The following is a 25,000-nucleotide window of genomic DNA, read 5'->3' as shown; positions in this document are numbered from 1 at the left end:
TTCTTGTGTGTGCGTGTGTGTGTGTGTGTGTGTGTGTGTGTGTGTGTGTGTGTGTGTGTGTGTGTGTGTGTGTGTGTGTGTGTGACTGACTCACTTGTAGTCTAATCAGGCCTACATGCATGCGAGGATTAAACCATATGGATATTAACTCTTGACTTTGGACTTAACAAGCTGCAAGCTTAACAAGTCCAATAGGGCTTCGGTTTCACCGCTATAAATATCATCCTCTGAATGTCTTAAATATCCAACCTGATTGAACAGACTACTATACTATAGACTACTACAGTTCACTTAGTAAGTATATTATTATAGGCCTACTGTATGTAATTTCCTACAGTAATCCTATTAAGCTGTTTTACGAAACATCATTTAAAGTAAGTAGAAATACAATTTGTCTGATTATTTAAGAATTACAGGAATATGTGAACATGATAGATTAAAGCCCAACTATTCCAGAAGAGGAGAGCAAAGATCAGGATAAGGTGCAATACCATCACTGTAGTACTTGACATTGTATTCTCTCTCTCTCTCTCCCTCTCTCTCTCTCTCTCTCTCTCTCTCTCTCTCTCTCTCTCCCTATTTTCTCATCTTTCTCCACTTTGTCTACAGCTGCCCAGGAAGTTGCCAAAGAAGAAGAGCCGTTTCAAACGCTCAGACGGCAGCACATCCTCAGACACCACCTCCAGCTTCATCAAACGACAGGTGAGACATCCCCACAGAGTCAGAGAGATACCAACAGGTGAGACATCCCCACAGAGTCAGAGAGATACCAACAGGTGAGACATCCCCACAGAGTCAGAGAGATACATTATCAACAGGTGAAACAGAGTCAGAGAGATATCAACAGGTGAGACATCCCCACAGAGTCAGAGAGATACCAACAGGTGAGACATCCCCACAGAGTCAGAGAGATACCAACAGGTGAGACATCCCCACAGAGTCAGAGAGATACCAACAGGTGAGACATCCCCACAGAGTCAGAGAGATATCAACAGGTGAGACATCCCCACAGAGTCAGAGAGATACCAACAGGTGAGACATCCCCACAGAGTCAGAGAGATACCAACAGGTGAGATATCCCCACAGAGTCAGAGAGATACCAACAGCTGAGACATCCCCACAGAGTCAGAGAGATATCAACAGGTGAGACATCCCCACAGAGTCAGAGAGATATCAACAGGTGAGACATCCCCACAGAGTCAGAGAGATATCAACAGCTGAGACATCCCCACAGAGTCAGAGAGATACCAACAGGTGAGACATCCCCACAGAGTCAGAGAGCAGGGTTACTTCACCATGGTACTTCACATGCCCATCACATTTCTATGCTGTGCGCTGTAGTATAGTGTGTGTGTGTGTGTGTGTGTGTGTTGTTTGTGGTGTCGCCGCTCATTCACCTGTGTGTATTTGTGTGTTGATCACCATGTGGCGAATAAAAGACCCTCGAGGTCCAGAATTATAATGATATATTATATTATTTGAGTGATGATGATATGAACCCTTTCATCTGTCCAATCACAGTGAACTTAGTGTTGGCTGATGTAGCGCCTACATTATTACAGACGCATCTATCATTCTGGTGTAGCTTTAAGGATCCATCAAGAATATTTGCATATCCTACATCGCTGCTCATGGTGATGTCAGGTGAGTGGTCCACCTTCCCATGGCCCCAAAGCAAGGAGCTGTTACACAAGAGGGTTTCCCCTCAGCTGTGATTCTCCAAATGACCTATAGGGGGCAGTATTGCCATTTTGTAGTAGAAGCAGTGTGTTGCATGAAAATCCCAACCCAGCCCAGTTCTTTAAATGAATGTTTTCAGGTCAAACCAGTGTGAGAGGCGGGAGAGGAGATCTGATGCTATTTAAGATCATCTCAAGAAAGGCTGAAGGGAGGGAGAGAAAGAAAATGGCAAAAGATTACAACTAAATCAATCACCACACATTTAGATCAATCACCTCACATTCAGATCAATCACATCACATTTAGACCAATCACCTCACATTTAGATCAATCACCTTACATTTAGATCAATCACCACACATTTAGTTATGTGTCACATCGTTGTGTCCTATTCACCTTCATCATGTCACATGGGCTGTGGTTTACATCCATCCGTATGTTTGGCGTCTTCGCTGCCTCCCTGCTTGTTTGTGCAGAAGCCTCTGATTGGCTGAGCGCATCGGTGCAGCAGGGAGCTGTAATTCAGCACAGCGACCAGCAGAGGCAGCATGAGGCTCAGAGAATCTAGATCTGGAAAATCAAAGGAGCTTCAATCAGGTTTCAATGTCTGAGTCCAAAAATCACTCTGTGGTTCTGGATCAGAGCAGAGAGGAGAGGAGAGGTCAGACACCACCTTGATTTAACTTCCTTCAGCAAATGATGAATTAATTACACAGCTAGAAACCAGGGAGCGCCCCTCCAGCTGTGTCACAGTGTTTGGGTTCTCATGTTCCTGTCAGAGTGTTTGTGTTCTCATGTTCTCATGGTCCTGTCAGAGTGTTTGTGTTCTCATGTTCTCATGTTCCTGTCAGAGGGTTTGGGTGTTCTCATGTTCTCATGTTCCTGTCAGAGGGTTTGGGTGTTCTCATGTTCCTGTCAGGGTGTTAAGATGTTCTCATGTTCCTGTCAGAGTGGTTGGGTGTTCTCATGTTCCTGTCAGAGGGTTTGGGGGTTCTCATGTTCCTGTCAGAGTGTTAAGATGTTCTCATGTTCCTGTCAGAGTGTTAAGATGTTCTCATGTTCCACCTGGCCTTCTGCAGACTGCAGGGAATCTGTGTTCCTGTAGATTTATAAGACATCTCCTCCACCGTTTTGAGCCTCTTTCTTGAGCTGTTTATTTTCTTGACATTCAGGAATATAATGAAAAAATCACACTCCCTGACATTCCCACAATGCATCATATCTGAAAGAAAGATAACAAAGTGGTCTTTGATGAATCTTAATGCTCGGTGGCCTTGAAGGGATCGGGGGGCAGAAGAGACATTTGATGTTATTCAGGAGGGGACATTAGCTATGCTGATTTGAAGCTTAATGATAATCTCCAGATTCCCTAAGAATATCGCAGCCTTAAAATATTCATGATACTCATTTGCAGGCTCTGGACGATGTGTTCATTCAAACCAGCATCTTTCCTCCATACTGTCTGTTAGCAGCCTTAGAGGACCAGTACCATCATGGAAAGGCTAGTTTACAGACCCCCTCTCTCCTTCCCTGTGTGTGTGTGTGTGAGTGTGTGTGTGTGTGTGTGTGTGTGTGTGGTTGAGTGTGCGTGTGAGAGAGGTAATACCGTGTATTTCAGGTCGGGTATTTCACGTCTCTTGAACAGGTGCATTACTTTCCTCTTTGCCAGCGCTGGGTGTGGTTCTGGTTCTGTTGAGCAGAAGAGTGACTCATTGCTGCAGTAGAACACAATAGGATGTGTGGGTCCATCAGCCTGGCAGGGTGTGACTTCATGAGTGTGGGTCCATCAGCCTGGCAGGGTGTGACATCATGAGTGTGGGTCCATCAGCCTGGCAGGGTGTGACTTCATGAGTGTGGGTCCATCAGCCTGGCAGGGTGTGACTTCATGAGTGTGGGTCCATCAGCCTGGCAGGGTGTGACATCACTGGTTCCTCTCCTGTCCGCTGCTCTCCTCAGTGTTGACAGATTCAGGGCTGAGTTTCTTCAGAGGAGCCAAATATAAAAATAAATATATATAAAAATAAATATATATAAATATATATAAATGTAAAGCATATTGAATATAGGAGAGCAGAGACACACGCCGCCCAACTGCACCAAGAACCACCTCCACCTCTGGGGGATTACAGACCTCTAAGTTATAGGCTATGTCTGTCTTCTGTTTTACTTACAGTAAGTGTGTGTGTGTGTGTGTGTGTGTGTGTGTGTGTGTGTGTGTGTGTGTGTGTGTGTGTGTGTGTGTGTGTGTGCCTGCATGTGTGAGTAGCCTACCTATTGTGCCTACTGGTTTAAGCAGCTGATGCAGCGGTCGGCGAACGCGTGACTACCTGGGACTGTCTGTGAAGTCTGGTGACATGATTAATGACCGACTCTACTGCATATGAGAGGCTGACTGACTCTACTGCGTATGAGAGGCTGACTGACTCTACTGCGTATGTGAGGCAGACTGACTCTACTGCGTATGCGAGGCTGACTGACTCTACTGCATATGAGGCTGACTGACTCTACTGCGTATGTGAGGCTGACTGACTCTACTGCGTATGAGAGGCTGACTGACTCTACTGCGTATGTGAGGCTGACTGACTCTACTGTGTATGTGAGGCTGACTGACTCTACTGCGTATGTGAGGCTGACTGACTCTACTGTGTATGCGAGGCTGACTGACTCTACTGCGTATGAGAGGCTGACTGACTCTACTGCGTATGAGAGGCTGACTGACTCTACTGCGTATGTGAGGCTGACTGACTCTACTGCGTATGCGAGGCTGAATACGCTGAGAGCCGGTCTGCGTCTGACTGAGGGGGAATTATTTGTTTGTTCAAGCAGGTCTTTGTCGTCACGGCTGCTCTCGCCCCAGCATGGCGTTGCTATGGGACCCGGAGGCATGTCCTGGTATTGGGGTTGGGGCTGAGCAGCGCTAACGAGGATACAGAGGGGAGGGGCTGGAGCAGCGCTAACGAGGATACAGAGGGGAGGGGCGGAGGCATGAGGCACAGAGGATACAGAGGGGAGGGGCGGAGGCACAGAGGATACAGAGGGGAGGGGCGGAGGCATGAGGCACAGGATACAGAGGGGAGGGGCGGAGGCATGTCCTGGTATTGGGGTTGGGGCTGGAGCAGCGCTAACGAGGATACAGAGGGGAGGGGCTGAGCAGCGCTAACGAGGATACAGAGGGGAGGGGCGGAGGAATGAGGCACAGAGAATACAGAGGGGAGGGGCGGAGGCATGTCCTGGTATTGGGGTTGGGGCTGGAGCAGCGTAGATTTAGCTAACGAGGACTCGTTACAGAGGGGAGGGGCGCAGGAGAGCATGTCCTGGTATTGGGGTTGGGATTGGGAGGACTCGTTACAGAGGGGGGGGCGCAGGAGAGCATGTGTCCACACTGCAGGAGAGGCAGGAGGGGAGAGGAGGGGGCAGTTGGCTCCTTTGTGCTATATGGTGTACCAAAGAGCGCTTGTGTGGGTGAGACCAGCGCATTGTCTTCTGTGTGTGTGTGTGTGTGTGTGTGTGTGTGTGTGTGTGTGTGTGTGTGTGAGTGTGTGTGTGTGTGTGTGTGTGTGTGTGTGTGAGTGTGTGTGTGTGTGTGTGTGAGTGTGTGTGTGTGTGTGTGTGTGTGTGTGTGAGTGTGTGTGTGTGTGTGTGTGTGTGCATGCCCACGTCAGCCCTCACCTCTTACCCCTGTCAGAAGTTCATCCACCTCTATCAGATTCTTCCCTCTCTCCTCTCCTCTCCTGTCCTCTCCTCCTCTCTCTTCTCCTCTCGTGTTCTTTCTTCTCCTCTCTTCTCCTCTCCTCTCTTCTCTTCTCTTCTCCTCTCTTCTCCTCTCTTCTCTTCTCTTCTCCTCTCTTCTTCTCCTCTCTTCTCCTCTCTTCTTCTCTTCTCCTCTCTTCTCCTCTCTTCTTCTCTTCTCTTCTCTTGTCCTCTCTTTTTTTTTTTAAACCTTTATTTATACTCAAGTTACACATTGAGGTGTGAACCTCATTTTCAAGTGTGTTGAGTTCACAATAAACATACACAGTCAGTAATACACAGTCACATACATAGACATATAAAAACATTATGAGATAAAATATAAAATGAAGTAGTAACACATTCATTAACTAAAACAATTACAAACAGAAACACAATAGTCCATAATCAGAGTCCTGAATTGTCCATGAGAAGGAAGTGATTCCAATCTCAGAGTCTTGGAGGCAATTCCAAGAACTAGGAGCCAAAGATGAGAAGGCAGACGTTCCCAGCTCTGTGGTCACATGGGCTACTAGGCCAGTCACTAGACCTAGTTAGTACAGACTAGGCCAGTCACTAGACCTAGTTAGTACAGACTAGGCCAGTCACTAGACCTAGTTGAGTACAGACTAGGCCAGTCACTAGACCTAGTAGAGTACAGACTAGGCCAGTCACTAGACCTAGTTAGTACAGACTAGGCCAGTCACTAGACCTAGTTAGTACAGACTAGGCCAGTCACTAGACCTAGTTGAGTACAGACTAGGCCAGTCACTAGACCTAGTTAGTACGGACTAGGCCAGTCACTAGACCTAGTTAGTACAGACTAGGCCAGTCACTAGACCTAGTTGAGTATGGACTAGGCCAGTCACTAGACCTAGTTAGTACAGACTAGGCCAGTCACTAGACCTAGTTAGTACGGACTAGGCCAGTCACTAGACCTAGTTAGTACAGACTAGGCCAGTCACTAGACCTAGTTGAGTACAGACTAGGCCAGTCACTAGACCTAGTTAGTACAGACTAGGGTCAGTCACTAGACCTAGTTAGTACGGACTAGGCCAGTCACTAGACCTAGTTAGTACAGACTAGGCCAGTCACTAGACCTAGTTGAGTACAGACTAGGCCAGTCACTAGACCTAGTTAGTACGGACTAGGCCAGTCACTAGACCTAGTTAGTACAGACTAGGCCAGTCACTAGACCTAGTTAGTACGGACTAGGCCAGTCACTAGACCTAGTTAGTACAGACTAGGCCAGTCACTAGACCTAGTTAGTACGGACTAGGCCAGTCACTAGACCTAGTTAGTACAGACTAGGCCAGTCACTAGACCTAGTTGAGTACAGACTAGGCCAGTCTCTAGACCTAGTTAGTACGGACTAGGCCAGTCACTAGACCTAGTTAGTACAGACTAGGCCAGTCACTAGACCTAGTTAGTACAGACTAGGCCAGTCACTAGACCTAGTTGAGTATGGACTAGGCCAGTCACTAGACCTAGTTAGTACGGACTAGGCCAGTCACTAGACCTAGTTAGTACGGACTAGGCCAGTCACTAGACCTAGTTAGTACAGACTAGGCCAGTCACTAGACCTAGTTAGTACAGACTAGGCCAGTCACTAGACCTAGTTAGTACAGACTAGGCCAGTCACTAGACCTAGTTAGTACAGACTAGGCCAGTCACTAGACCTAGTTGAGTACAGACTAGGCCAGTCACTAGACCTAGTTAGTACAGACTAGGTTTATGGCTCAGCATCGAAGAGATATAAGAATTCCCAGTAAGAGCCTTAAAAATGAACAGGTACCAATGCCTTTTTTGTCTTACGTCTAAAGATGGCCGACCAACTCTGTCATATAAAAGACCATGATGTGTACGATTACTATCACCTGTGATAAATCTAATCAATCAATCAATCAATCAATCAATCAATACTTTATTTACATCTAACAAGCATGTCAGACATATATTTTGGAGCACGGTTGTGGAGTGATTTATAAACCAGTAGAAGAATCTTGAAGTCTATTCTGAAGCTGACGGGTAGCCAATGCAGAGCCTTCAGGACGGGTGTGAGGTGAGCCCTCCGTCTGGATTTTGTAAGGACTCGTGCCGCGGCGTTTTGTATAATACAATAAATAACAGTGTCATCAGCATAAAGAGGGGCTTGACAATCTTTTAGAGAGGAGACAACATCATTAATGTAAATGGTAAAAAGTACAGGGCCCAAAATTGAACCCTGTGGAACACCCTTTGAGACAGGTAAAAATGTAGACCGAGCATTTCTTGTCCTCTCTTCTCCTCTCCTCTCTTCTCCCCTCCTCCCCTCCTCCCCTCCTCTCCTGTGTCCAGGGGTCAGCTGATTCATACACCAGTAGACCGTCGGATTCCGACCTGTCAGCAGAGGAGGACCGGGAGGCGTGTCGGCTTGAAGCCGAGCGCCAGGCCCAACTCCAGCTGGACAGAGCTAAGGTAAGGGCCCAACTCCAGCTGGACAGAGCTAAGGTAAGGGCCCAACTCCAGCTGGACAGAGCTAAGGTAAGGGCCCAACTCCAGCTGGACAGAGCTAAGGTAAGGGCCCAACTCCAGCTGGACAGAGCTAGGTCCAGGGGCCGGTTGCACAAAACACCTCAAGTTAATATTTCCCTTAAGTTCTGACTTAAGGTTTCCTTAAAATAAAATCTGTTGCACAAACACCCTTAAGTATTCCCCTTATGGTTTCCTTAAGATGTCCCTCAAGTATTTAAGGTTTTCTACTTATTTCAGTCTAATAACCTACTTAAGAAGTCCCTTAAAGTCCGTTAAGGTGTTGCACAAAAGACCTTAGCAAGCAAAATAAGGGAAAAAACGTAAGGGACCTCTACCCCAACCTTCACCATGGAAACTACAATTTTACTGCTGTAAAATCTCTTTCCTTGTATGAAAACCCTTAACGTTTCCCCTTAGCTAAGGAAACCATGTAAGGGATTCTGTGCGACACCCTTAAGAAATCCCCTTAACTAAGGGGAAATTAACCCTTAAGGGTCAAACTAGGGGAACACTTCAGATGTTTAGTGAAACCGGCCCAGAACACAGTTCCTCACCAGGTTCTCTCACTGCTCTCAAAGCTGAGCTCCATTATGAGACACTACACAACAGTCTCTCCCAGGGAAACTACACAACAGTCTCTCCCAGGGAAACTACACAACAGTCTCTCCCAGGGAAACTACACAACAGACTCTCCCAGGGAAACTACACAACAGTCTCTCCCAGGGAAACTACACAACTACACAACAGTCTCTCCCAGGGAAACTACACAACTACACAACAGTCTCTCCCAGGGAAACTACACAACAGTCTCTCCCAGGGAAACTACACAACTACACAACAGTCTCTCCCAGGGAAACTACACAACAGTCTCTCCCAGGGAAACTACACAACAGACTCTCCCAGGGAAACTACACAACAGACTCTCCCAGGGAAACTACACAACAGTCTCTCCCAGGGAAACTACACAACAGTCTCTCCCAGGGAAACTACACAACAGTCTCTCCCAGAGAAACTACACAACTACACAACAGTCTCTCCCAGGGAAACTACACAACCGCCTCTCCCAGGGAAACGACACAACAGACTCTCCCAGGGAAACTACACAACAGTCTCTCCCAGGGAAACTACACAACAGTCTCTCCCAGGGAAACTACACAACAGTCTCTCCCAGGGAAACTACACAACAGTCTCTCCCAGGGAAACTACACAACAGTCTCTCCCAGAGAAACTACACAACTACACAAGAGTCTCTCCCAGGGAAACTACACAACCGCCTCTCCCAGGGAAACTACACAACAGTCTCTCCCAGGGAAACTACACAACAGTCTCTCCCACGGAAACTACACAACAGACTCTCCCAGGGAAACTACACAACAGTCTCTCCCAGGGAAACTACACAACAGTCTCTCCCAGGGAAACGACACAACTACACAACAGTCTCTCCCAGGGAAACTACACAACTACACAACAGTCTCTCCCAGGGAAACTACACAACAGTCTCTCCCAGAGAAACTACACAACTACACAACAGACTCTCCCAGGGAAACTACACAACAGTCTCTCCCAGGGAAACGACACAACTACACAACAGTCTCTCCCAGGGAAACTACACAACTACACAACAGTCTCTCCCAGGGAAACTACACAACAGACTCTCCCAGAGAAACTACACAACAGACTCTCCCAGGGACACTACACAACAGTCTCTCCCAGAGAAACTACACAACAGACTCTCCCAGAGAAACTACACAACAGACTCTCCCAGAGAAACTACACAACAGACTCTCCCAGGGAAACTACACAACAGACTCTCCCAGGGAAACTACACAACTACACAACAGTCTCTCCCAGGGAAACTACACAACAGTCTCTCCCAGGGAAACTACACAACAGACTCTCCCAGGGAAACTACACAACTACACAACAGACTCTCCCAGGGAAACTACACAACAGACTCTCCCAGGGAAACTACACAACAGTCTCTCCCAGAGAAACTACACAACAGTCTCTCCCAGAGAAACTACACAACAGACTCTCCCAGGGAAACTACACAACTACACAACAGTCTCTCCCAGGGACACTACACAACAGTCTCTCCCAGAGAAACTACACAACAGTCTCTCCCAGGGAAACTACACAACAGTCTCTCCCAGGGAAACTACACAACAGTCTCTCCCAGGGAAACTACACAACTACACAACAGTCTCTCCCAGGGAAACTACACAACAGACTCTCCCAGGGAAACTACACAACAGTCTCTCCCAGGGAAACTACACAACTACACAACAGTCTCTCCCAGGGAAACTACACAACAGTCTCTCCCAGGGAAACTACACAACAGACTCTCCCAGGGAAACTACACAACAGACTCTCTCAGGGACGCTCACTGCGCTGTCGTGGCTTTAGAATCCACTTTGTTTCAAACTCCAGATCAAGTAACGTGTTGCCATGTGTGCTGTGCCTGCAGTCCAAACCTGTAGCGTTTGCGGTGAAAACCAACGTGAGTTACTGTGGAGCTCTGGATGAGGACTGTCCGGTCCACGGCGCTGCAGTCAACTTTGAAGCCAAAGACTTCCTGCACATTAAAGAGGTGAGACGTTGTGGTGCTTGGTTGTGTAAGGCTACTGTTTGAGGGGTCAGTTTAAACAGTGTGGTAGTCAGGCAGCAGTGTATGCAATGAAGTGTTTGTTGTTGTTTGGTGTTGAACCTGCAGAAGTACAACAATGACTGGTGGATCGGTCGGCTGGTGAAGGAGGGCGCAGACATCACCTTCATTCCCAGCCCCCTGCGTCTAGAGGCCATGCGACTCAAACAAGAGCAGAAACAGAGGTGAGAGAACAGCTTAACTCCCCCAATAGGGACATCAGCCCCAGCCTTGATGCCATGAACCCTTGACCCTTGACCCTGGACACTGCTGGTCTGTGTTGCAGAAAAACAGGAGGGAACTCTGCGTCCAGTTTGGGTGACATGGTGTCTGGGAGCTGGAGGACCACACCGCCATCTGTGGGTGAATGTAAGTATTGCGCCATTATCCTATTTTACTACTTAAGGTCTGTAGAGATGATTTGACTAACTAACCCTCTCCTTGTGAACTGAGCATGCCAGTCCAGCCTACTACTCTTTCCCACTGATCACATGCCTCTAAATCACGCACATTATCTTGCTTTCAAAAGCTAAACAGAAGCAAAAACAGGTAGGTTTTTTTCAACAGTCTTCTTAAATAAAAGCATGAACCAGACGTTCATATCATTGTAGGAAGTGGTCATCATCCAGGCTGGACTGACGGCCTCTCTTCCTGCCCCTCTGTGATAGGCTGAGCATGTCCCCCCCTATGACGTGGTCCCCTCCATGAGGCCGGTGGTCCTAGTGGGGCCGTCCCTCAAGGGCTATGAGGTGAGTCTCTCTCTCTCTCTCTCTCTCTCTCTCTCTCTCTCTCTCTCTTACTCTTTCTCTCTCTGTCAGTCCTTATAATACCTGATATCTACAGTAACTATAGAGTCTTTAGCCTCTGCTCTGCTTCCTGGCTGCTCTCTTCTCACACAGCTCAGTTAAGCCCCGCCCCCTGTGGAATCAACACCAGTCACGGATGATTTGTAGATCTATATGTAGATGTTGTTCATATGACGCTCATTTGTAGTTCATAGTCTGGTGTCTCTCACACACTTGTTTATTTTCTTGACATCCAAACCAATCTGCTCCTGGTTCTCTCTCTCTCATCTGCTAGGTGACAGATATGATGCAGAAAGCTCTCTTTGACTTCTTAAAGCACCGGTTTGAAGGACGGTCAGTACCACAGTGACATCATCACTAACAGCCCTGATGTGTGGGTTAGGGTTAGGGTTAGACGTGAGCCCACTGTGTTTGCTTGTGTGGGTTAGGGTTAGACTGTGTTTGCTTGCAAACATAAAAACAGATCATTCATGTGTTTGTTTTATTGCTGCTCACTCTGCAGCATCTCCATCACGCGAGTGACAGCAGACCTCTCCCTCGCCAAGAGATCGCTCCTCAACAAGAGGACCATCATGGAGAGGTCCAACACGCGCTGCAGTCTGGGTGAGCAGACACACACACACCTTTTGTCAAAGGTTCATGAGAAGGGTAATAATAATTTATTTATTCTGATACATGCACCTTTTGTGCGGTTTTGACAAACAAACCCCGACTAGACTCAAATTAAAGTGTAAGGCCCTGGCTGGCAACCACGAAAAGTCAAAACCGTCACAACACACACGCACACACACACACACACACACACACACACACACACACACACACACACACACACACACGGCGCTAGCGAGAAGATATCACACCAGTCTAATGGAGCTACTGAGTAACCCCCCGGCTCTGCTCTCTCCCCTGCTCAGCGGAGGTCCAGAGTGAGATCGAGAGGATCTTTGAGCTGGCCAAGACCCTGCAGCTGGTGGTCCTGGACGCTGACACCATCAACCACCCGGCCCAGCTGGCCAAGACCTCGCTGGCCCCCATCATCGTCTACGTCAAAGTGTCCTCTCCAAAGGTAACGTTAGCTGGCTTCACAGTACTTCATATGCTTCCTGTTTCATACATGATGCTGGTCTCTCTTTCTTCAGGTCCCTCTCTCCCTCACCCCACCTCTCTGTCTGTCCTAGGTGCTCCAGAGGCTCATCAAGTCCAGGGGGAAGTCCCAGAGTAAACACCTGAACGTGCAGATGATGGCGGGGGACAAGCTGTCTCAGTGCCCCCCTGTGAGTGCAGGGTCCATTCCATTACCTCACACTATCACATTCATCGCCTTCTAATTATTGACAGAATGAAGTATGAAGTGTTCTACCAATCCACACCCTGTTAGACATCAAGTACTTTATCCCCTTTGCGTTCGTAGGACATGTTTGATGTCATTTTGGATGAGAACCAGTTGGAAGATGCTTGTGAGCACTTGGCTGAATACCTGGATGTTTACTGGCGGGCCACTCATTTACCTGGCTCCACCCCTCTCAACCCCCTATTGGACCAGAGCCTGATGACCCCGCCCTCAGCCATCTCTAGCCTGCAGGTGAGCTGTATCCACTCGGGCAGGGGAGGAGCATGGATACGATGTTGGGAAGGGAGGAGGTGAGGGGAGGAGGGAGGCGAGGGGAGGAGGAGGTGAGGGGAGGAGGAGGCGAGGGGAGGAGGTGAGGTGAGGGGAGGAGGGAGGTGATGGGAGGAGGAGGCGAGGGGAGGAGGTGAGGGGAGGAGGGAGGCGAGGGGAGGAGGAGGCGAGGAGGGAGGTGAGGGGAGGAGGGAGGCGAGGGGAGGAGGGAGGCGAGGAGAGGAGGAGGTGAGGGGAGGAGGTGAGGGGAGGAGGGAGGCGAGGGGAGGAGGTGAGGGGAGGAGGGAGGCGAGGGGAGGAGGAGGCGAGGAGGGAGGTGAGGGGAGGAGGGAGGCGAGGGGAGGAGGAGGTGAGGAGGTGAGGGGAGGAGGAGGTGAGGGGAGGAGGAGGTGAGGGGAGGAGGGAGGTGAGGGGAGGAGGAGGCGAGGGGAGGAGGTGAGGGGAGGAGGGAGGCGAGGGGAGGAGGAGGCGAGGAGGGAGGGGAGGAGGGAGGCGAGGGGAGGAGGGAGGCGAGGAGAGGAGGAGGTGAGGGGAGGAGGTGAGGGGAGGAGGGAGGCGAGGGGAGGAGGGAGGCGAGGAGAGGAGGAGGTGAGGGGAGGAGGTGAGGGGAGGAGGGAGGCGAGGGGAGGAGGAGGTGAGGGGAGGAGGGAGGTGAGGGGAGGAGGAGGTGAGGGGAGGAGGTGAGGGGAGGAGGGAGGTGAGGGGAGCCGGAGATGTGGCCTCGTCTGTAAAGGACAGGACAGCAGAGAAGGATCGAGGGGGTGAACAGGAAGTAGATGAAAAAGTAAATTACACCTCTTTAGAACTGTGTAACGTTGGCATAGAGACAGACACTGCTTGATAGACTCACTAGGACATAGACTCACTAGGACATAGACTCACTAGGACATAGACTCACTAGAACATAGACTCACTAGAACATAGACTCACTAGGACGTAGACTCACTAGAACATAGACTCACTAGAACATAGACTCACTAGAACATAGACTCACTAGGACATAGACTCACTAGAACATAGACTCACTAGAACATAGACTCACTAGGACATAGACTCACTAGAACATAGACTCACTAGGACATAGACTCACTAGAACATAGACTCACTAGGACATAGACTCACTAGAACATAGACTCACTAGAACATAGACTCACTAGAACATAGACTCACTAGGACATAGACTCACTAGGACGTAGACTCACTAGGACGTAGACTCACTAGGACGTAGACTCACTAGAACGTAGACTCACTAGGACGTAGACTCACTAGGACGTAGACTCACTAGGACGTAGACTCACTAGGACATAGACTCACTAGAACATAGACTCACTAGAACATAAACTCACTAGAACATAGACTCACTAGGACATAGACTCACTAGAACATAGACTCACTAGGACATAGACTCACTAGAACATAGACTCACTAGGACATAGACTCACTAGAACATAGACTCACTAGAACATAGACTCACTAGAACATAGACTCACTAGGACATAGACTCACTAGGACGTAGACTCACTAGGACGTAGACTCACTAGGACGTAGACTCACTAGGACGTAGACTCACTAGAACGTAGACTCACTAGGACGTAGACTCACTAGGACGTAGACTCACTAGGACGTAGACTCACTAGGACGTAGACTCACTAGGACATAGACTCACTAGAACATAGACTCACTAGAACATAAACTCACTAGAACATAGACTCACTAGAACATAAACTCACTAGAACATAGACTCACTAGAACATAGACTCACTAGAACATAGACTCACTAGGACATAGACTCACTAGAACATAGACTCACTAGGACGTAGACTCACTAGAACATAGACTCACTAGGACGTAGACTCACTAGGACGTAGACTCACTAGGACGTAGACTCACTAGAACATAGACTCACTAGAACATAGACTCACTAGGACGTAGACTCACTAGAACGTAGACTCACTAGGACGTAGACTCACTAGGACGTAGACTCACTAGGACGTAGACTCACTAGAACGTAGACTCACTAGGACGTAGACTCACTAGGACGTAGACTCACTAGGACGTAGACTCACTAGGACATAGACTCACTAGAACATAGACTCACTAGGACGTAGACTCACTAGAACGTAGACTCACTAGAACATAGACTCACTAGGACATAGACTCACTAGGACATAGACTCACTAGAACATAGACTCACTAGGACGTAGACTCACTAGAACATAGACTCACTAGGACGTAGACTCACTAGAACGTAGACTCACTAGAACATAGACTCACTAGAACATAGACTCACTAGAACATAGACTCACTAGAACATAGACTCACTAGGACGTAGACTCACTAGGACGTAGACTCACTAGGACATAGACTCACTAGGACGTAGATACTGTAGACGTCTTCCTTGCGTTGAATGTGTCACATGTTGCCTCTGTCCTCACTAGCGCTCCATCCCTGACTCCTCCTGTGTTTCTGTCTGTCTGTCTTCTCACTCACCCCTGCTTAACGTTTTTGCAGTTTTCTGAAACACAGGAATTAATTGAATGATCGCTTACGAAATGGGGTGAGTAGTAGGGTTTACCCCAATAACCTTTGACCCTCTTATACCCCCAATCTCACCCTGAGTCCAGAGCAGCAGATGAGTCTTTCACTAAATGAAAACCGCACTGCTCACTGTGCTGGCACCAGCTGTGTCTGTCGGCCCTTTTCTTCTCCAGCCTCTGATTGGCTCTGAGCAACTAAGCTTCAAAGATTTAGTGAGAATTCACAAAGCAGCCACTGTTCAAAAAGATCACAGATACAACTAGCTAACTCATATATGACTCCTCCTACTACCTAACTCATATATGACTCCTCCTACTACCTAACTCATATATGACTCCTCCTACTACCTAACTCATATATGACTCCTCCTACTACCTAACTCATATATGACTCCTCCTACTACCTAACTCATATATGACTCCTCCTACCTACCTAACTCATATATGACTCCTCCTACTACCTAACTCATATATGACTCCTCCTACTACCTAACTCATATATGACTCCTCCTACTACCTAACTCATATATGACTCCTCCTACTACCTAACTCATATATGACTCCTCCTACTACCTAACTCATATATGACTCCTCCTACTACCTAACTCATATATGACTCCTCCTACTACCTAACGACTCCTCCTACTACCTAACTCATATATGACTCCTCCTACCTACCTAACTCATATATGACTCCTCCTACTACCTAACTCATATATGACTCCTCCTACTACCTAACTCATATATGACTCCTCCTACCTACCTAACTCATATATGACTCCTCCTACTACCTATATTACTTTAGAAAGTATACATAACAGATACTGTGATTTATCATCTATTACTGCAAAGAAAAGCTGATCCTTTACAAAAGGACTAATGCTTTGTGAATGAGGCCCCTCTCACACCCGTAGAACGCTACCCTGAAATAACAAGCTGGCCAGTTGACTCGTGGTCATGTGACCTGTCCAGAGACGAGGGTGAATGCAGAAGCAGTGTGTTCATGCTCCATGTGAGCATTCAGAGAACTTCTGAGAACAAACCTTCTGTTCCTGACCGACCGCCCACCATCCTACTGTCCCTCTGTCTCTGTTGGAAATGTGTAACGAGTGTCGAGTGTCTTTGTTTGTGGCCTTATCTTAATGTTTGTTATATGTCCGTATCACTACTAGCTGGTGTTGGAGTGGCAAAGTGGCAAAGGCTGCTTTGGTAATAAGCTTTGGTAATAAGCTTTGGTAATAAGCTTTGGTAATAAGCTTTGGTAATAAGCTTTGGTAATAAGCTTTGGTAATAAGCTACTGGATGCTGAGTGCTGATTTCATTCTCGCTTTTTCTTCTTGTCCCTCTCCCCTTCTATCCTGCACCATGCCCACCTCCAGAACCAGAACCAGCCCCTGGCCCGGCCCCAGCCCCAGCAGCCTGGCGGAGGGGTGGGGGGTGAGGAGGAGGAGGCCCCCTCCCCCCTGGAGCACGACAGCCTGATGCCCTCTGATGAGGCCAGTGACTCCCTGTCGCGCGGCCAGAGGAGCAGCCCTCCACTCAGGGGGGAGCAGGAGGAGGAAGAGGAAGAGGAGAAGGAAGAGGAGGAATTGGAGGAAGAGGAGGATGAGTACTCTTCCCCCGCCCATGCCCACAGGTACAGGGACATGTACACCCCCCATCGTGGACACCCAGGGGGCGTCCCCAGTGCCAACGGGCACGAGGCACAGGACAGGCTGCTCCAACGCGACGCCCAGCGAGGCCACAACCAGCGCAACGACCGCCAGCGCAGCCGCCCCTGGCCCCGAGACAACTACTGAGGCGGGAAGGTCCCTCTGGCCCAGCCTGGCTCTCCCTCTGGCCCAGCCTGGCTCTCCCTCTGGCCCAGCCTGGCTCTCCCTCTGGCCCAGCCTGGCTCTCCCTCTGGCCCAGCCTGGCTCTCCCTCTGGCCCAGCCTGGCTCTCCCTCTGGCCCAGCCTGGCTCTCTCTCTGGCCCAGCCTGGCTCTCCCTCTGGCCCAGCCTGGCTCTCTCTCTGGCCCAGCCTGGCTCTCCCTCTGGCCCAGCCTGGCTCTCCATCTGGCCCAGCCTGGCTCTCCATCTGGCCCACCTCAGTAGTTGTCTACACCTCTATGGGAAGGTTTCAGGCTGCTAGCTGTATGTCAACTCAACCATTAGCTGCTTCGCCTGTGGGTTCCTCTGTTCTAGGATGAAGACTTTATTACTGGCCTTAAATCCCTCAAACTACTATCTTTATTACTGCATGTTTGAATATGTTTATGTTAAGACTATTTGCACATTAAGGTCAATACAGGAACCTCTTAAAGGGAAAACTAATGTAGGAATGTCTATGGGCTTGTCCACTATGGGAACCAGTAATGCATCACAATATAATGTGTATATATACAGTATATATTGAATGGACACTTGATTATTACTGTTTTATTTATTTATTCATGTATTTATTTGTTTGTTTAATTTTGTCAGTATGGACTTGCTTCTTGTTTCAGAGAAATGTTTTCAGTCAAGATTGTTTTCACTCAAAGGTTTTGGGAGAGGCTCAGTTATTCAGGCTGAGCTGCAGTATGTGTGGGTTAGGGGTAGGGTTAGGGTTAGGGTCACGAAGCTGCAGCTCATCCTCATCACTGTGCTTTACTGTTTGTTGCACAAATCACTTCTCAAAGACTCACAAGCAAAGCTGACAGAGAATGTAATCAGGATTATATAAGGGACGTTACTGTCGAAACTAGAATTAGTCGCCAAACTACTTGTTTACACACAATCTCTGGCACACACACACCGGCCACAATGTACTATTAACTTTGCTACTGACTGGCATCCAAGAATGTAATGTTGCATGTCATTGCATCTCTCTGGCGCCCCCTGGTGTTCGCTGATGTCCCTCCACTGACTGTCCTTAAGTGGACTGTAGCACATTTCTGATTGTACTGTAGCGTCCACTACTCATATGCTCACATCCTCACACCCCAAACACCTTGAGCCAGTAGAAGCACTTCAGAATGTTTGAGTATTTCACACTCAGACACACCCTTTCAGGGCATACCATCTTATACATCTGTACTGGTCTGTGTACTGGTCTGTACTGGTCTGTGTACTGGTCTGTGTACTGGTCTGTACTGGTCTGTGTACTGGTCTGTACTGGTCAGTATTGGTCTGTACTGGTCTGTACTGGTCTGTGTGCTGCAGCTCTGAAGTCCGTCCAGCTCAGCTGTTCGCCAGGCGGCCCTCAGGTCTCCCTGCGCCGCCAGCTCCACCTCCAACCAATCACTAGCAGCTCCACCTCCAACCAATCACTAGCAGCTCCACCTCCAACCAATCACTAGCAGCTCCACCTCCAACCAATCACTAGCAGCTCCACCTCCAACCAATCACTAGCAGCTCCACCTGCACCTCCAACCAATCACTAGCAGCTCCACCTCCAACCAATCCCTAGCAGCTCCACCTGCACCTCCAACCAATCACTAGCAGCTCCACCTGCAACCAACCAATCACTAGCAGCTGCACCTGCAACTCCAACCAATCACTAGCAGCTCCACCTCCAACCAATCACTAGCAGCTCCACCTGCAACCAACCAATCACTAGCAGCTCCACCTCCAACCAACCAATCACTAGCAGCTCCACCTGCACCTCCAACCAATCACTAGCAGCTCCACCTGCAACCAACCAATCACTAGCAGCTCCACCTGCACCTCCAACCAATCACTAGCAGCTCCACCTGCAGCTCCAACCAATCACTAGCAGCTCCACCTGCACCTCCAACCAATCACTTGAGCGCTGTAGCAACTGTGACGCCACCATCAGTCCATGAGCAGATGAGCTGGACCCCCGGAGGGACGCGGGGCTGGAGGGGGACGCAGGAGGGGCTGGAGGGGGTTAGGGTTAGGATAGGGTTAGGATAGGGTTAGGATAGGGTTAGGGTTAGGATAGGGTTAGGGTTAGGATAGGGTTAGGATAGGGTTAGGATAGGGTTAGGATAGGGTTAGGGTTAACCCTGGCTGGAGGGGGTTAGGGTTAGGATAGGGTTAGGATAGGGTTAGGATAGGGTTAGGATAGGGTTAGGGTTAACCCTGGCTGGAGGGGGACTCACTCGGACCTGCTGGTCTACAACTTCCATTTCTCACTTCTCTTTATCTAGTTTTCTGGATTTTAGAAAAATCACAGCATGATTGAAAAAAAGAAGAAAAAAAAATCTATGCAAGTGTTGCATGAAACTTGATCGTTTCTTTCTCCAGTTCAGAAGTTTAGTAACACGTTGATTCCGATTCTCCTCGGCGTCTCCTAGTGATATTCCTGTCTTTAGGACAATTTAATCTGTTTGTAAAATGCATCGAGTCACTCTTCCTGGTTTCAATAATAATCACCACTTATAACAAACAATCACAAGGCTCAATGCCTCCAGTGCAAGCCCCCAGGATTCGAAATCTAAAGTGAAGGCCTATTGAACCGCGCCATCTTGGCTAGATTTGTAGTCATTTTGCTATTTCCGGTGACTTTTGTACTTGCGCAGTTGTGCTTTTCTGTCCTACGCGCGTCCACGCACATTCCCGGCTCTCCCCGCTTTGATTTAGCAATGAAAACCGGCTTGCATATTAACCTGTTTTTGTAAAATATATCCATTGGAGAAATTATTTTTTCATCCAGGCATCTTAGTTTTAACAGGTTAAATATAACTGAACATGTTTTGTTTGCTAGTAGATGGTATTCATTCCGTTCGCGATAACGTTATTGCAGCCAGGCTAAATTCCTCCAGGGAGTCAGTGACAGGCGAGTTGAAGAGCTTCACTCCCCGCCAGCAGGAGCTCTGGCCGCGGCTACCGCATCTCGGATAACCTGCTGAGTTCGTGGCTGCTATTTCACACTCGCCCTTGATCAATCCCAATACCGATCCATGGTAATAATGAATCAATTGTTCAGATCGGCAGTGCTGCATGCATGTTACAACATCATTGTTAGCTTTATTAACATAACCATAGACTACATTTATCTCTCTAACGTTAGGCTATCCATCTTACACCAGTCGGCCATTCGATAGCTAGAAGCGGTCAACGCCAACGTTGACCGTGGACGTGCGTAGGACAGAAAAGCACAACTGCGCAAGTACAAAAGTCACCTGAAGGCCAGAAAAGCACAACTGCGCAAGTACAAAAGTCACCGGAAATGGTAAAATGACTACAAATTTGCCAAGATGGCGCGGTTCAATAGGGCTTCATTGTTGATAGCGGTCAGTGAATGGAGTGACTGTATCCAGTTCTATTAATACATCCATGCTCCAGTGCCCCATACCTGTCAATCATTAAATTAGGAGTTTTTTTCTCACAATATTAATGATCAAGCAGATGGATCGTGGAAGGGGGGAATCTTTTCTTGCCCAAGCATTAAACTGTACAAAAATGGCAAATGGAAAATACATATTATATTCCTTATATTCCTATTAGTTTAGAATTTCACAAGAGAGGAATGAGTGACTTGCTAAATGCAGCCTGCATGTCTAAGTTACTATTATCACTGTACTTTGGCAGAATATGATTTTTAAAGCGGACCAATATAATTGATTTAAAAAAAAAAAATCAATTTATGAAGCACAATTTTTACAAGGGTTATACTTAAGTTTCCTCTCTCTATTCTGTGTGCAGTTTCCTCTCTCTATTCTGTGTCTATTGTGTGTGCAATACTCTCATTGAAAGACTAAACGCCTTGGACCTTCTGGACTTCCTCTTAGACCATCTGGACTTCCTCTTAGACCTTCTGGACTTCCTCTTAGACCATCTGGACTTCCTCTTAGACCATCTGGACTTCCTCTTAGACCATCTGGACTTCCTCTTAGACCTTCTGGACTTCCTCTTAGACCATCTGGACTTCCTCTTAGACCATCTGGACTTCCTCTTAGACCTTCTGGACTTCCTCTTAGACCATCTGGACTTCCTCTTAGACCATCTGGACTTCCTCTTTTGTGTAAGTAGAAAAAAATTGCACTAATTTATTTTTTGATGGTTGCTTTATAATGCAATAACTGCACTAAATATCTAAATAACCATGTACCCACGGGACTGTACCATGTACCCACGGGACTGTACCATGTACCCACGGGACTGTACCACCGTGCTGGCGTGGACCAACGCGCCCCGCCCTTGATTTCTGAAGAGATACATGTTCAAAGTGAAACATTTCCTGCCTGATGCTGTAAAGAATGCTTTCTATATGAAAATAGATTTACATTGCAAAGTAAAATACGACTAAGTGAAATAAACATGACATTTTATGTACTTTTAACGCTGCTGTGGTTGTTTCTTTCTGAAAATCACCACTTCACAGACATGTTTCACTATCAGTCAGATGGCTTTATTCACTTCATACAGGTTTCAATGTAGCAAACATTATATTCCACTTGACTCATTCATTTGCCTGAGGAAAAACTGAAGTTTCTCTAGGAGGCAACGTATAAACATATTGGTCTCTTCCACAACTTAAAAACTGGCAAAATACAAACAAGTAAACTGAGAACAAGGTACACAATGACATGACCTGACATGACCCCTATCATGACCTGACATGACCCCTATCATGACCTGACATGACCCCATCATCTACTCTGTTCTCAAGCTCTGGGCCTTCAGAGAGGTGACAGCTTCAGTCTTGACGCACGGCAAGTGAGTCACATTTAAAAATCCATTAATTACCCTCCGAACCCCCCAGACCCAGGAACCCCCTTCAGACCCAGGAACCCCCTTCAGACCCAGGAACCCCCTTCAGACCCAGGAACCCCCTTCAGACCCAGGAACCCCCTTCAGACCCAGGAACCCCCTTCAGACCCAGGAACCCCCTTCAGACCCAGGAACCCTCTTCAGACCCAGGAACCCTCTTCAGACCCAGGAACCCCCTTCAGACCCAGGAACCCTCTTCAGACCCAGGAACCCTCTTCAGACCCAGGAACCCTCTTCAGACCCAGGAACCCCCTTCAGACCCAGGAACCCTCTTCCATCACAGCTGCATCTCTCCAGCCGGCCTGCAGTCACACTTGGTCAAACTAAGTCTGTCCACAGCAGACGAGAGTGGAACTCCACATGTCTGAGAGGGAGGAACCCAGACGAGAGTGGAACTCCACATGTCTGAGAGGGAGGAACCCAGACGAGAGTGGAACTCCACATGTCTGAGAGGGAGGAACCCAGACGAGAGTGGAACTCCACATGTCTGAGAGGGAGGAACCCAGACGAGAGTGGAACTCCACATGTCTGAGAGGGAGGAACCCAGACTAGAGTGGAACTCCACATGTCTGAGAGGGAGGAACCCAGACTAGAGTGGAACTCCACATGTATGAGAGGGAGGAACCCAGACTAGAGTGGAACTCCACATGTATGAGAGGGAGGAACCCAGAGGGAGGGCAGAGTGGGAGGAACCCAGAGGGAGGAACCCAGAGGGAGGGACCCAGAGGGAGGGACCCAGAGGGAGGGCAGAGAGGGAGGAACCCAGAGGGAGGGCAGAGAGGGAGGAACCCAGAGGGAGGGCAGAGTGGGAGGAACCCAGAGGGAGGAACCCAGAGGGAGGGACCCAGAGGGAGGAACCCAGAGGGAGGGCAGAGTGGGAGGGACCCAGAGGGAGGGACCCAGAGGGAGGGACCCAGAGGGAGGAACCCAGAGGGAGGAACCCAGAGGGAGGGCAGCGTGGGAGGTCTGGGGCGCGGTCTGTCCGGAGGGGGAGCGGCGGCGGTCCGGCAGGTTAGGCGAAGATGGTCTCCTCACGCCTCTTCTTGGTGAGGATGGTGCCAGGCTTGTGCTGGGCGTCGGGGTGGTTGGCGAGCTCGGGGGGGCAGTTGGACACGGGGCTTTCCAGGATGGCCTGCTTCAGGTCGTAGAACACGGTGGCGTCCTCTTTGGTCAGGAAGGTGAGGGCCACGCCGCTCTTCCCTGCACGCCCCGTACGACCGATACGATGGATGTAGTCTGGAGAGGAGAGGGTTAAAGGGTTCAATCACAACAGGTAGGAGAGAATGACGGCCTGATCTGTCAGAATACCAGCCTGTATGTGTGCACCTCAGTGTGTGTGTGTGTGTGTGTGTGTGTGTGTGTGTGTGTGTGTGTGTGTGTGTGTCTTACCCTCGATGTTCTTGGCCATGTCGTAGTTGAGCACCATGGAGACGTCGTGGATGTCGATTCCTCTCCCGGCCACGTCCGTCGCCACCAGGATGTCTTTGGCTCCGGCCTTCAGGTTGGACAGAGCGAACTCACGCTGCTCCTGGCCCTTTCCTCCGTGCAGCGTGCAGGCGTTGTACTGAGAGAGAGAGAGAGAGAGAGAGAGAGAGAGAGATTGACGTGGAGTCTTTCAGTTTCTGATTGATCTGTACAAAGCAAATCCCTGTGGGACCAGAGAGGAGAGGTCAGGGGTCAGGGGCCCAGAGAGGAGAGGTCAGGGGTCAGGGGCCCAGAGAGGAGAGGTCAGGGGTCAGGGGCCCAGAGAGGAGAGGTCAGGGGTCAGGGGCCCAGAGAGGAGAGGTCAGGGGTCAGGGGCCCAGGGAGGAGAGGTCAGGGGACCAGAGAGGAGAGGTCAGGGGTCAGGGGCCCAGAGAGGAGAGGTCAGGGGTCAGGGGCCCAGAGAGGAGAGGTCAGGGGTCAGGGGCCCAGAGAGGAGAGGTCAGGGGACCAGAGAGGAGAGGTCAGGGGTCAGGGGCCCAGAGAGGAGAGGTCAGGGGTCAGGGGCCCAGGGAGGAGAGGTCAGGGGACCAGAGAGGAGAGGTCAGGGGTCAGGGGCCCAGAGAGGAGAGGTCAGGGGTCAGGGGCCCAGAGAGGAGAGGTCAGGGGTCAGGGGCCCAGAGAGGAGAGGTCAGGGGACCAGAGAGGAGAGGTCAGGGGACCAGAGAGGAGAGGTCAGGGGTCAGGGGCCCAGAGAGGAGAGGTCAGGGGTCAGGTCTGCTCACCCCCATCTTCTCCAGAGACTTGGCCAGCACGTCGCAGCCCTTCTTCTGGTTGACAAAGATGATGATGGGCGGCTCGAACCCGCGCGCCAAAACATCCAGAAGCCTCTTCCTGTTACACAGACAACGAGACAGCATCCAGTCTTACACTGAAGAACATCATTCACTTAGTATTTCTAATTGAGAGAGAGGGAGAGAGAGGGAGGGAGAGAGTGTGTGTGTGTGTGTGTGTGCGTGAGAGAGTGTGTGTGTTACCTCTTCTCTCCCTCGGACATGAGCAGGACCTTCTGCTCCACCCTCTCGTGGGGTTTCCCTGCAGAGCCGATGTACACGACGGCGGGGCGTCTCAGGTAGCTCCGGGCCAGCCGCTCCACCGCCGCGGGCATGGTGGCCGTGAACATGACCGTCTGACCAGGGACACGAGGGACGCTTAGCAAACCAGCACATGCAGTGTGCGTGTGTGTGTGTTTGTGTGTGTAGTGCGTGTGTGTGTGTGTATAGTGTGTGCGTGTGTGTAGTGTGTGTGTATAGTGTGTGTGTAGTGTGTGTGTGTGTAGTGTGT

At 49.3% G+C, this 25,000-nt stretch overlaps 2 protein-coding genes across 3 annotated transcripts in view; one reads left to right on the top strand and one right to left on the bottom strand.

Annotated features, from left to right (window-relative positions):
- cacnb3a (calcium channel, voltage-dependent, beta 3a) overlaps positions 1-17,333 on the top strand; it is a gene marked incomplete at both ends in the record, with an annotated part of 17,992 nt that extends 659 nt beyond the window's left edge. The window contains 13 exons of the mRNA XM_084461823.1: positions 610-702; positions 7,747-7,866; positions 10,391-10,513; positions 10,637-10,752; positions 10,854-10,936; positions 11,097-11,116; positions 11,236-11,316; positions 11,648-11,706; positions 11,876-11,976; positions 12,291-12,442; positions 12,555-12,650; positions 12,788-12,958; positions 16,914-17,333. Coding sequence (XP_084317949.1) covers positions 610-702; positions 7,747-7,866; positions 10,391-10,513; positions 10,637-10,752; positions 10,854-10,936; positions 11,097-11,116; positions 11,236-11,316; positions 11,648-11,706; positions 11,876-11,976; positions 12,291-12,442; positions 12,555-12,650; positions 12,788-12,958; positions 16,914-17,333 — 1,635 coding nt within the window. The remainder of the gene's footprint in view (positions 1-609; positions 703-7,746; positions 7,867-10,390; positions 10,514-10,636; positions 10,753-10,853; positions 10,937-11,096; positions 11,117-11,235; positions 11,317-11,647; positions 11,707-11,875; positions 11,977-12,290; positions 12,443-12,554; positions 12,651-12,787; positions 12,959-16,913) is intronic.
- A 5,547-nt stretch (positions 17,334-22,880) lies between these two features.
- Positions 22,881-25,000, bottom strand: part of ddx23 (DEAD (Asp-Glu-Ala-Asp) box polypeptide 23) — a 10,206-nt gene continuing 8,086 nt past the window's right edge. For both annotated transcript variants that reach the window (XM_084436335.1, XM_084436334.1), the window contains exons 14-17: positions 24,694-24,845; positions 24,442-24,550; positions 23,624-23,798; positions 22,881-23,470 (exon numbers count right to left, since the gene is read on the bottom strand). In XM_084436335.1, coding sequence (XP_084292461.1) covers positions 23,247-23,470; positions 23,624-23,798; positions 24,442-24,550; positions 24,694-24,845 — 660 coding nt within the window. In that variant the 3' untranslated portion in view covers positions 22,881-23,246. The remainder of the gene's footprint in view (positions 23,471-23,623; positions 23,799-24,441; positions 24,551-24,693; positions 24,846-25,000) is intronic.

The sequence above is a fragment of the Borostomias antarcticus genome (genome assembly GCF_949987555.1).
Source record: "Borostomias antarcticus genome assembly, chromosome: 3".
NCBI classification, from domain to species: domain Eukaryota; kingdom Metazoa; phylum Chordata; class Actinopteri; order Stomiiformes; family Stomiidae; genus Borostomias; species Borostomias antarcticus.
Note: the sequence above shows the minus strand (reverse complement) of the source record. Positions and strands in the feature narration are given on the sequence as shown.